The 13,225-nt window shown below is 41.1% G+C and overlaps 1 protein-coding gene across 2 annotated transcripts; it reads right to left on the bottom strand.

Annotated features, from left to right (window-relative positions):
• Window positions 1–3,818: 3,818 nt before the first annotated feature.
• LOC127293064 (putative lipase ROG1) lies at window positions 3,819–9,021 on the bottom strand. Of its 2 annotated transcripts, XM_051322614.2 has the most exons (10): window positions 8,379–9,021; window positions 7,141–7,208; window positions 6,851–6,921; window positions 6,327–6,593; window positions 5,753–5,913; window positions 5,586–5,641; window positions 5,411–5,463; window positions 5,215–5,338; window positions 4,785–4,882; window positions 3,819–4,231 (listed from the first exon to the last, which is right to left on the bottom strand). In XM_051322614.2, exons 1-10 carry the CDS (start codon window positions 8,567–8,569, stop codon window positions 4,160–4,162), a joined length of 1,161 nt encoding a protein of 386 aa, XP_051178574.1. In that variant the 5' UTR covers window positions 8,570–9,021; the 3' UTR covers window positions 3,819–4,159. The 2 variants fall into 2 exon arrangements, with proteins under 2 accessions (XP_051178574.1, XP_051178575.1); XM_051322615.2 differs by lacking the exon at window positions 7,141–7,208 and having other exon boundaries at window positions 8,379–8,541.
• Window positions 9,022–13,225: the final 4,204 nt, after the last annotated feature.

The following is a 13,225-nucleotide window of genomic DNA, read 5'->3' as shown; positions in this document are numbered from 1 at the left end:
TAATAATCCTTTGACCCTCCACAGATGCTCGACGAGATCATGTTGAAGTTGCTCATGAACATTGATGTCACTTATCTCTGTGTGCATGCCGAGGAAATCAACAAAATCTGCGGGCACCTCAAGATCCACCTCTGCAAGAGTGCCATGACTCTCATAGGGACCAACATGTGTCCTAACCCGATTCTTGCGACCATCCTCGATGATCATGTTGTGCATGATCACACAAGCATGAATCACCTCCCACATTTGGTTTGGTCGTGAGATCAGCTTAGAGCAGGGTACCGAACAATAACAAATTGAGCTTGAAGCACACGAAATGCCCGCTCGACATCCTTCCTGCAAGCCTCCTGCCGCGAAGCAAGGTGGAAATTCTTTTGACCTGATGGCACCGGGATTGTTTTGATAAAAGTCGCCCATTTTAGATATATACCATCAGCTAGATAATAGCCTTTAGTATATTGGTGGTGATGGCTCCCAAGTGCAGGAGATCAATTGTATTATTTTTCAATAAGAAAGGTTGTCGAACCCACGAGGAGCTGAAGGTATTGGTTAGCAAAATCGACAAGAAAGCAGTAATAATAAAGTAGCAGTTTTGGTGTTTTTGGGTGTATAGTTTGAAATAAAATTAAAGTGCAGGAAGTAAATAGCAAATAATAAAAAGTTCTCGATGAGAGAAAAACCCAATCCTCTATGCAGCAAGAGACAAGCTCAAGTGTGTGTGTGTGTGTATGCGCGCGCGTGTGTGCGTGTGTGTATGAGACTAAAGTTTCTGAGGGCCGCATGGATTCACTATTATCAGAGTTCTAAACAACACGACAAATATTTTGTCAAGCTTCATTCAATTAAGGGTGGAACCTATGTTAGGTGCAGCCATAGATATATGCAAATACAACCCTTATGATGGGTCCTAGAGCCATTTTTATGAGCAAGTATAGGAATCATTAAGACATAAATGTTCCACCATAGACATAAGATCATTGTTCCCCGACATAAACCCCTCTAATGCAACCCATATTGTTGGAAGACGGTTTCTGAGATTTCGACCCTTGCAACACTGATGCATTACATTAAATTGCATCCCTATGAGCCTATATAGGTGAAGTAATATGCAGGTGACGTTCGCATAAAACCATCATAAAACAACATAAAAGATAGAAAACTTAACCAAATACTCATTGCACATCATATAGAATCATAGCCAGATTATCGTATGCCCTCAGGAACGTGAGGAACTACTCACAAATGTCAAATATGATATGGACCAGAGGCATAATGATTACAACACAATCTAAATATATAATCTCCACAACAAATAATGACGAAGTACCAATCACGAACATGCAATAGCACTAAAAACAATATCCGCGGTTCAGTTCAACACAAACTATATGAGGGAGATGATGTCGATCTCGTAGATGGAGATGGTGGTGATGATGGTGCTGATGGAGATGTTGATGGAGATGCCTCGTCCCAAGCCAAGGAGGAGTGAGGATGTCGATGGCGTCGATTTCCCCTTCAACGGAGGCATCGGTGCAGTAGGATTTGCCCTCTCCCATAGTAGGAGAGGACTTTCGCCTCCGTCGCCACCTTAATAAATCTCGGGAAAATATGGATTAGGTTTTTAGGCGAAACAGATCTTCTAGTATGAAAGGGGACTGAAACGATGCTCGAGGTGCGAACGACCTCAGGTGGCGCGCCCTACATGTTTGGGCGCGCCACCTGGTCCGTTCGACCCTCGTGGCTCCCCTCGCGTGATTCTTTCGTCCACTGTCTTTCTCCGGGTGGAAATCTGATCACGTATTTTCCCCTCGATTTTTAGCGATTCAGAAAGTCCTGAAACAAATAAAATATGAAAAAATAGATTTTTGCCTCCCGGGAATTAAATACCAATAAAAGGGACTTTGTAGGAAAGTCTCGGAAATCAATGAAAACTAACCATATATGTTGCAATAAATATGAAGCAAAATGCACGTATCAGGAGGCCATTGATCGCATAGTTGCATGGTGAAGGATGACCTTCTACTAGTTTGCTAAACACCGGAGACCGTTGCAATACGTTGATGTCATTGTCTGATCCCGTCATGCCAAAAAAATGTCAAATCCATAGGTCATAATTTCCATAGCTTCAAGCACCACACTGCAATATCCATGATGCCATTTCTATGTACCTGTCCAAGCAAACAGGCAGTTCTTCCATGATCAGTGCATACAATCGATGCTTCCAAGCATCACAGGGAATCCTCTCACTGCATTTTGGTCCATGATCGTTGCATTCTCTTCTTCAGTTGGCTCTCTCAAGTAGTATTTGTCAAACTTTTTCACCACAGTTTGGCAAAACTTGTACATGCACTCAATGGCAGTAGACTCACTCATGCGAAGGTAGCGTATGCAAGCATTCTCATGGCGGTGGTGCACTTTTGAATCGACGAGAACCTGGTCGTTCCAACAACGTTGTGCTTCAGCTTGAAGTAGGGGTCGAACTCTCGAACACCATGGAACATATTCATGAACAAACTCTTGCTCATCCTATACCAGCGCCGAAAATTGTCAGCATGTGTTGTGCCATCTGCGATGTAGTCGTTGTGCAGCATGGTATGCCCCTCCATCCTCTCCGGGGCTTCGACTTCTTTCTTCCCGCCTTTGAACCTCCGCCGCGCATCCTCTTCCTCTTCCCCGTGTCGGTGTCAAGCATGTTTTGGAGGGACGCGATGGTCGACAAATGCTCCCGATGTTGTCATTGAAGGCTTGCTCGTCCTCCATCATTTGGATGATCATCTCGTCGTCGTTATCCATGTCTGAAGCGAAACAAATGGTTAAAATGTATCTGCAGCAGAGGAGGCAATGAACAACGACATGTCACGCCTACCAGACAAGCCGATGAACACCTTCTGTGCGCGGAGGAGTGGCGGATTTGCCGGCGAGTTCTGGAACGCGTTGGCGAAGCGGCGGCGGCAAAAAGGACAGCGAGGAGCCAACCGTCATGATAGTGCCCGACTCAGGAGATATTGTCCTTTGAGACGGCCGGAAAATCGAGCGGTGGCGGAGGGGTGTGAGGCATGGGAGGGGAGGCGCGACGAGAAATAAAAGACGGGAACCAACCGTTCTGGATTTGGTCACCGACAGGTGGGCACCCGCCTCGCTTCTCGCACTGTCCGGCGCGCCCGAAGCGTCCCCTGTGGAGCGGGGACGGGCTCAGGATGCCGGACAACGTATTGAGCCACACCGGGCGGAAGGGGACTTTGGGGCGCGCGACTGAGATCGAAAAATGTCTGGTGTGCCCCAAAGACCTTTGGGAACGCGACTGGAGATGCTCTTATATTTCAATACCTAGGAGATGAGGAGAGACACCTTTTTGTTGATGATCGGTCGTCATACACCGCGTTCAAATAATGTCACGACTCATAAGATAACTTGAGTATTGTACTTCTTCTATTCACAATTATCTCGCGTTATGGGTTTAGCTAAAGTTAAAATTTGTAAACTTTGACCATTAATAGAATAAAAAATACTATCAACATTCATAATATCATATGCATATAATTTGAAAACATACTTTATAATTTTTTTTAATATAATACATTTTAAATAGTAGAAGTTATTGTTTTGTTTCTAAATATGTGATTAAACTTTACAAAGTTTAACTTTAACTAACCCAAAATGCTAATTATGAACGGAGGGGCAGATATCAGTGCAGGTGTAAACAGTCAAAGGGCTGGGGATTAAAAGAGATTTCAGGTCAAGCTCTCAAGACATGCTGCAGCAGCGAAGCATGCACGGCAAGGAGTCAATAGCCGTAATCCTCGCTACGAGTTCTCTGCTCGAGAAGCAGCAGAATTTTATTAGTATACTGTACTGATCAACAACAGATTGTGGTCCATTACATGCGTACATGCATGCATGCACACTGACTTACTGAAGCATGAAGCATGGAAATGAGAAAAGAACCTACGAGCCTCAGAAGGTTACAGTAAGCAAATGCAGACCCAGCACTCATTTACCATGGGTTCTACACTTCTACTTGTTCCACTGTAGTAGTATATCTCTCTCTCTAATCCTGCCTTCAAAACTAGGAATGAGGAAAAACATTTTGTTCTTTATCCTATTCAACTGAAACTGAATCTCCAAACAGAAGAGAAATCTGCACCGCCTCAGCTCCATGTCAATAAATAAAATGGTCAATCATGTGGAAAATCACGTCAGCCCCATCTGAATTCAAGAAATAGGTCTTGACCTGCAACACGAGAAAGAAATAAAAAGAACGAATCAGTTTCTCAGACGGTGACAACTCAGTGACTTTGCTTCAACCTACTACTTATCAGCCGACTGATTGCATCATATTTCAGTTTGGGCAAATGTTAACTCATATGGCCAAAGACAGCTCTGTACCTTTTCCCCCTTTTTTCAAGAACAAAATGAATAAAGCTACCCAGCCATGCAAGTTGAGCTAAACCTTATATTCTGTGATTGCAGCTATAACGCATAGGCACCAAGCTATCCTGAATAGGCATAAAATGGAGGGCCTGGTGTGTTTGACAGCAAGGACTGCATCCGTATTCGTCCGTGACAACCTACCAACTTAAATGTGAGCCTTTTCTATCTCCTGTGTCGGTGCAACTATGCCCCACATGATCAACTACTGATACTATCATAGAAGAAGCATATGTAGCATTCTGGAATCAGCAGTGCAAGCATGGACAGTATTGCAGTTAATCAGGAAAGAGTGATCATTTCTTGTCCTAGACCATAATTGAATCTCTTGGCGCTAGGGCATTTCTAGAACATACCTGAATGGTGCTATGAGCAAAAAACCTTTGTCTACTTTTTTTGAAGCTAACATCTACCCTTTCCCAAGGAATCCTATTCAGGCTTTTGAGCATCACTTCTGAAAGATGAAGACAGGTTAATTTCAGTTACAGTAGAAAAAAATATCATCTTAATCATCATGAAAAAACAGAACCATATTGGATATAATACAGAACACAATAAATAATAACAAGAGTCCAGCTCCAACGAAAACATTAACCAGCCTAAATACATTAATAATTTATAGTTTCTGCTGGTTTATGTCCTTTGAGAGTGAACAGTTAATCATCGTGTGGATCCTCTTGTACTACTATACCTCCATTCCTTCTCTTATTCTATCCTACTTAAATAGATTTACACATGAACACAATTTAATTACATGGGGAGAGGGAGAGGGGGTCAGTATCATGCCTTCCATTTCACTTGTAGTTTTTGCCTGATAAATCATGGCATCCGAAAAATCAACATCCTGAGACTTTGGTTTTTCCACATGTACAACATGTGGATATTTACCATCATGCACAAAATCTTGTTTCTGATGAAGAGGGAATTTCATAAGAGCACTGTTACAAACTAAAAACGGGCTGATAATAAATACATTACATACCTTGGGAAGTTCATGTTGACGGCGTATTGAAGATGTCCTCAAGCCAACAATGACTGAACTTTTAGTCAAGGACATAATACAATGGTATCAAAACTTTAAATGGTAAATAGATAACGAACATGTTTATATACATCTGCTAAGTAGAAGTTAAGTAGTATACATGGAAGAAGGATACAATCGCCACAAACATTTGAGTAAGCAACACGGCGCTTGAAAGAACGAAGAGCTGATCTGCACACAGAAACAAGTATAAGATTGCTAAAATAATGAACATAAAATGCACCTGTTTTGTGACACGATGAGATCTAATTTTATGGCAGTTCAAGCATATATATGGCATACATGAAATGAAGATCTCCGTAATCGGTGACCATCTGAAGAAGTAAAGGTGGCTTCTCCTCTTCAATATCCTTCAGAAACAGATGTTTTCCGCTTCTCCCAGCAAGCCAAGACATACGGAAAGCCATCTTTTCCAATCTATAGGAACCACGGAGAAGGGGCATCTGCATATAGCAATCAAGAATGGAGTCAATGAATCTGCCAGTTTGACACACCGCCATATGAGATGCACCCGCTAGAACCAGAAAGCTACTACTTAACAGTGACGGATATTTGGAGCAGAAAAGCTGCACACATTTAATAGTAGAAAAAAATTAAGTAACACTAACAAGTACGGTAGCAACTATGAGAACGTAGCATTAGAATGGCTTAATTTGGAATACCTACATCATTTCTAATTTCACATCAAACTAATTACCTTCTAACTGAACAAAGCCCAGTTGTAACATACGGAATTGGGTAATTCAAATTTAAGGTATTCCGTGATGCAAGTTAAAACTACAACTCAACAAGTTGAGATCTGGCAAAGGTACAAGATATAGGTAAAGCGGAAACCAGTGCAAAATTTGAACAAAACCTGCTTGTGTGATCTTGTGCCAAGGTGTGGTGTTGCAAAAGTTATAAAGTTCATGGGCTCCAAACCAGCAATCTTGCCTCGGCCCGTCGGTTGGTTCCTACGAGCATCATTGACATCCTTCTCACACTCTTCATTACAATCAGTTTGTGTAGCAGTTTCATTCTCATATAGTAATGCAATGGCGTATCTTGCAATCAATCCACCCAATGAGTGTGCAACAAAGGAGATCTTCTTAAGTTCTGGTCTACACTTAACAACTGAAATCACCTAAATTCATAAAGTACAGGTTAAATGAAAGGAAGGAAGACAAGGTAGAGAGTTATAGGAGGTGGTAAACTGAAAATACCAAACAAAGATGAGTTTTTAAGTAATCGGCAGAGGGGAAATCCCCCACCTGAAATAATAAAATAGAAATTCTGTGTACCCTTTATCGAAAAAAAGTAATTACATGTACATTATAGATCTTTCAGGCTAGCTCAGCTTTGTATATTAATTTTCCCAATATGAATTTATCAATAACTTGCCTCGTCTGCTAATCTCCTTCCCATCACATCAACACCATGAAAAGTTCGAGTTGCCGAGTTGCATCCACTGCCTGCCACAGAGCAAAAAAAAAACCATTTACCATAATGAAGCACCGTGCAAATGTGGATTATGTTGAGGGTCATGCCATTAACGAAATTGTGAAGTACTTAATTCTCCATTATACATATCCAAATTAGGGGTCCATTGCCAACTGAAAGAGCGCTGTTGTTGATTTTAAATGTACTTGGGAAAAACAGTAACATACTTCAAAAGATGCTGTTGAACTTACAGTGAACTACAACATCCTCGGGGTGTTTTTTGATGAAATGTTTTGCTGCGTAAACCCAATCATCTGCACTGCATGGTAGAAAGGGAAAACATTTGAAAAGAAACATGGAAACACACGTCTCCTCACAGCTCAAGTGCACTACAATGTAGAAAGCGGAATTATTTGGGGTGGAGGGTTTTGCGCATTATTACATGTCTTAAACACTTGCATTAGTTTCTGTACGTAAGAACATACATATTTAAGCAGCGAAGTATCACTCCTAGTAAATTAAATACTATTGCACATTGCTCCACGGGAAGTATCATCTTTTCTATTCTCCACTGGAAGTATCAGTCTTTCCTATTCTCCACATGAAGTTTTTTTTTTTGCGGGAAAAAGAGATATATTAAGCCACAGATAGGTTACAATCGTTTGCAATCGCCAAGGCGATATCCTGGGGAGCATTGTTCAACCAAAAGTCAGTTCTCCCTTGGATCCTACCTAGCTTAGCTAGTTCATGGCTCACAATGTTAGCCTCACGGCTAATCTTCACGATTTTTACATCTCTTTCTCTGAGGAGCTCACGGATTACATTAATTCTAAACGCATACGCTGAAGTGTTAGGTGTGGTCTCTAGGATCAGCTCCACCGCTTCTGCACAATCAGACTCAACGGTGAACTTCAGCGTCGTCCATTGCAGGGCTAGTCGTATTCCTTCCTCGATGGCAGCAATCTCCGCTTCAGTAGGATCAGTACATTCTCCACATGAAGTTGCTGATACACGCGTATAACTTCCAACATTTCCGAAGGTATCTACTGAAAGCTAGCTCTTAAATTCCTAAGCAATCGAAAACAAAGTGAACCAGCATTTCCTAAGCATTTATTTTGCGGTATTCTGCTACATCGGCGACCTTCTGATATAGCTATAGGCAACAATACAAGTGTCAATACAAGTGTTTCTCATGAGAAATATCAGCATTTAATGATTCTCATGTCAATACAAGTGTTTAAGCATATCATCTCAAATTAACAGCCTAGTAACTTTGAAATGGATATTTCCCCTTTCCATCATAGGTTCATCAGGTAGCAGAGCGTCAGGCTGATCAATAACGATCCTAAAATTATCAAGCCTTTTGTCCACAACAGATCCTTTTTTTTTAATGACCCACAACAGATCAGTTGTGTTTGAGCTGTCTCGGGTTGGTGAAAAACAGTAAAAAGGAGCAGGGGAAAAAGGCAGAGGAGATGGAAGCAATCACCTGCCGACGATCCCATTGACCGTGACGACGAGATGCGTGGGCGCCGGCCTGCTCCCCTCCTCTTCGGCGCCGGAGCCCGAGGGCCCCTCGTCGGCGGCGGACACCGTGAAGCACCCCGGCCGCGGGACGCACGCAGCCGGCAGCCACCTCCTCCTCCCCCTTCTCCTCTCCCCGCCCTCTCCCTCCGCCATTCCTGCCTGGATTTTGACTTGGCGGCCGGAGCTGGGGCTGGGTTAGTAGGTGGCTGGATTTCAGAAGTCGCCCGGAACTTTGTACTGCTCGGTGACGCGAGCGGGCGGCGCGAGGTGGGTGCTGACGGGGTGAGCTGAGGCGTGGCGCGAGAGCTCAACCGAATTGGCTGGGGTTTAGCTTCTGTTTGTTTGTGCGGGAGGATGTTAGTGGTGGATCACCACCACTTCAGCTTCAGTCCGGATTCTGAATTTCTGATCCTGTCCTTCTTTCTTTCCTCCGGAAATCGGATCGCGATGTCGCGAGCTGCGACGGGATCAGACAGATGGATCTGGTGCGATTGGTGGCAGCAATCGCGATGCTAATTTACACTTGCCTGCTATACTGATGCTGATGTCCTTTTTTTTTTGTTGAGGTAACTGATGCTGATGTCCTGATGGCTCGTAAAGTAAAGCGGCGATATGCTCCTCAGAATCTCAGTTATATATTGCTGCATCAGGTTCGGATGGATCGGAATTGTTCCAACTGCTGTACTTGTTTAGAAAAAAACGGGAGAAGTTCTAGATGGCATTTTTCTTCCCCCTTTGTCTCGAACAGCAGGCATTTCTGCGATTTTGACTTGACCATTTCGCGACTCACCGAAACTTATATTACTCACATATTCACATCCGGCGGCTGCTTGGTAAGCTAACTCGACGGGCCACAGTTAGGCGAACAAGCAAGGCAACATCCAGAGATTCAGAGTCCAGTTCCACAGCACGCACACCAGTAATCGCCCAATGCAAATCATTCCAAATCTAGAAGGGTGCCAACTGAATCCGTCTAAAAAAGGTCTCAACTGCTGTGGCCTGTGGGTGAGACAAACTGTTTCATCTCTAGAAGCGGACGGCAATTCAACCCCCGCCGGCTTCACTGGTGACGTCTAGGCCAGGCCATGGTCACCATGTTTTCCACAAACCTGACAGACGCATCCACGTAGCAATCTAGAACACATTTTTGTCAAGTTCTATGTTCATAGTATTTCTTCTGTTAACTAACATAACACGTTTGGCCAGCTCAATCAGCATGCCAAAATATCTTATATTAATGAACAGAGGGAGTGCATCTGAAACTTAATTTTTTTTGCCGGGACATCTGAAACCCTTGTTAGGAGCACAAGTAACAATTACACATGGACACAAGTTTTCATAAAATAGGTCACAATCAGTTATTAAATGACATCTAACTTGTATCCTCCTCGAAATGTGATAAATATGCCTGGGCATTGGTTAAGGGGTATACATCCTGGGCATTGGTATGTAAGAATAATGTTGTCTTTAAGAAAATTAAATTTCATCTCCAATGCAGGTTATTCACTCATGTACACGTTGGCTCCATATTTGGTTTTTCTCCATCGATGAGAGCATAAGGAGTTGATTAATGATTATAGGTGCATCTACTCTGTTGGAGCAAGCTGACTAAAATCATCTCCAATGCAGGTTATTCACTCATGTACATGTTGGCTCCACATATGTGGTTTGTTCTCCATCGGTGAGAGCACGGGGAGTTGATTATATGTGTGAATCTACTCGGTTGGAGCAAGCAACTAAGGATGTGTTTACCTAGTTTGGATGGCAGTATATGTCCTCCGGTGCCCTAGGTTGTCTTTCCTATTTTACCAATGTGGAATTTCTATGTTTTTTTGTTCGGTGTGTTGGGTTGTGCTCATCTAGTTATGCAGCGGTTAGGTATTTCAAATATTTAAAGTTGTATCCCCTTAATGGGACGATTGGATCAATAAAATGCCCTTTGTCCAAAAAGAAAACTAAAGGGTGGGATATGTCCATCTTAATTCCAGGCCAAGTTGAGATCATCTCCCCACGTATCGCACATCCACTGCTTGCACTTCCGTGTCATGGCTGCAATTTCGAAGTCACCCTAAAAATAATGCCATTGCAGTATATGCATCACGAGTCGGGACAAACTTAAGGTAACCAACAAATTTGAGATTTTGAGATTCAGATTTTCAATGTTTTCTGACTTGCAGATTACCAAATTTTACACATGTTCGGTGATCAGTTAGAGGATATTAGAACTAGAAGTATCATAAAAGGTGTTGCACCACTTTACAAAAGAAGATATTTATTGCATGGACGTATTTTAAGTTTTTAACCATGAGGATCTCTCAAAAAACCATTAATTTGCAATTAACATGACTAGCTCTAGTTCATCACAATCTATTTTGAAGGAGAAAGGTTCTTAAATGATTTATCATCCAATACATATTGCTTCATAGTTTAATCATAAAATATGAAACAATAGTTGATGTGATGAAAACTTTGTTTACTTTTGATAAAATTGAAAGAAACGTTGGTTTTGTATTTCTTTCCAGCAATGCACAAAGGGCTAAAACTTCCAAGTTTGTAGACACAATTAATCATTCTAGCACCTCCTAATTTCTATGCCTATATTTTGAGTACTTTTCGTGGCTAGTGCAGAGATTTGAACATTATATATCTTAAGAACATACTCCCTCATTTCCAAATTACCCTCATTTTAGGTTTGGTCAAATTCTAACTTTGTTAAATTTGACTAATTATTTAGAAAAAAATATAAATATCTTAAATGAAAATCATTAGAATCCTCATAAAAATGCTTTCATATTGCATGCATTATATATTGCAGGTGTTGATACTTTTCTTATATATACTTGATCAAACTTTATAAAGTTTGACTTTGAGTAAACCTAAGATGCAAGGTAATTTGGAAAGAAGCAAGTATGTAACCCAGCTTCATGGAATCATTCCTACGCTTCAAAGTACACAAGAAGAATCGTAATGCCATAAAGGAAGAGACATTGAGAATATCTTGTTTTTTTTTTTTACTTCTATGCTTCTGTTAGTGTAATCTCAAACTTATGACTGAGAGCTTGAAGGATAAATAACAACGAGAATATGAATTTACTTATAACTCCAATTTCTAAAGTTAATTTGTAAAACTAGCAATAACATATAAATATCTCCTTTGGTGAATAACTTTGTTTAAAGAGACGCATCATCCATCATAAAAAATCATTATATACAGTACTTGGATTATCACCCATTAAAGGCCAAATAGTGAATTTATGTATTAGTTACTTAATTTAGAAAGCTACTACATCACATGGTGGAACAAATATAGTTGTAGATTATAAAGTTTCAATACAAAATGACACAATTAGAAGAAATTAAATTGTGCTTTTGTAGTTCAATCCAAGTTTGATTGTTCTCCAAGAAAATAGTTGGAACTCCCCTACATTTTTAGTTATAAAAAGTATAAGCACAAACTTTTCTTGTATGTTTATTGTTCACTCAAAAAGACCAGCTAAATATGGAAACATATTTCCTTACAACAATCAAACTAATATACATAACAATTATTGTGATGATATTTTTTTATATGTTGTGATGATCTTTTCTACAACATGTGTATAGAGCACGCATTTTATACATGTTCACACCTATAAGAAATAGACAAAACATGACATTCCCTTACATAGTCAGTAAAATAGGAGGTGGCGTTTTCACACAAAGAAAACACAAATGAAAGCTCTAGCCGATTTGTTTCTGGACTCCTGAGTCTAGGAAACTATCAACGTTACAAATTACTAGAATAGAAGGTAGTGCTTCCATGAAACAACGGATGAACATGCCTACGTCTACAACATAAGCGCCAAGAGGCGATTCAGTAGAGCACTAGAAGGGTGACCCACGCTAAGCAGCTCCCACAGTGCCAGACACTCGCTTCGTTCGAGAAGATTTAAGGATACAAGTTGTGTCAAGAAGGTCCAAACTACAACTCTGTTGGTCCTGTCTACACTATTGCTCGTGAAACTACATACATGCAAACAGGCAATTTCACTTGTGCATTTGGGCACTATCTAGTATTTTCCCATTGCTTACAATTCCAACAAAATGAATTGAAACACTAGGTGCATCACATACGTGGTTCTATTACTGTATGGACCGCCCAAAACTTGATCCATCTACTTCTTTTGTAGTGATTTTTCAACCACACATATCGTAGAGTGGATGTGTATATACTAATAGACAACTTGGACATGACTGGTATATATATTGAAGGATTGATAAGAGGACATGTTGCTCTGAATGTTAGTGCTGGTGTATAAGGTGTGGGTATAAGAGAACAAGAAAGAGAAAGAGATTGGATTTGTGCCGTGCCTAACATCAGCCTCAGGGTTCTGTATTTATATGGGCTCATACGAGCTAGAGTTAGTTCAGATTACAACAACCATAACAACGTGCATGTCTATCTACTTATCTATAGATTCAGACTATCTATCTTCTCAACAACATATAGTACCGGTTAGGATCGTATCTCCTTAACCTCGTTTAACAGCCCCTCTCGATCCAAACGTGTACTGACTAAACACAGGTCAAACTTCAACCTGTCAAAGACATCTCGAGCTAGAGCCTTTGTAAAAATATCTGCCAGTTGGTCTTGTGATGAGATGAACCTGACTTTCAGAGCCCCTGCGGAGACCTTTTCACGAACGAAGTGAAAATCGATTTCTATATGTTTCATTCGAGCGTGAAACATAGGATTAGCAGTGAGAAACGTCGCCCCAAGATTATCACACCACAACGTTGGTGCATGAGACTGAAACACTCCCAGTTCTC

Source organism: Lolium perenne, chromosome 4 (assembly GCF_019359855.2).
Source record: "Lolium perenne isolate Kyuss_39 chromosome 4, Kyuss_2.0, whole genome shotgun sequence".
In the NCBI taxonomy this organism is placed as follows: Eukaryota; Viridiplantae; Streptophyta; class Magnoliopsida; order Poales; family Poaceae; genus Lolium; species Lolium perenne.
This window is presented reverse-complemented; position numbering and strand designations above follow the sequence as displayed.

Coding starts and splice junctions, on each gene's coding strand:
- LOC127293064 (XM_051322614.2), bottom strand. CDS start 8,569: ATGGCGGAGGGAGAGGGCGGGGAGAGGAGAAGGGGGAGGAGGAGGTGG. Junction 5,914..6,326: donor GCACAAGATCACACAAGCAG/GTTTTGTTCAAA, acceptor TGCTATATGCAG/ATGCCCCTTCTCCGTGGTTC. Junction 5,339..5,410: donor GTCAACATGAACTTCCCAAG/GTATGTAATGTA, acceptor CCTCTTCATCAG/AAACAAGATTTTGTGCATGA.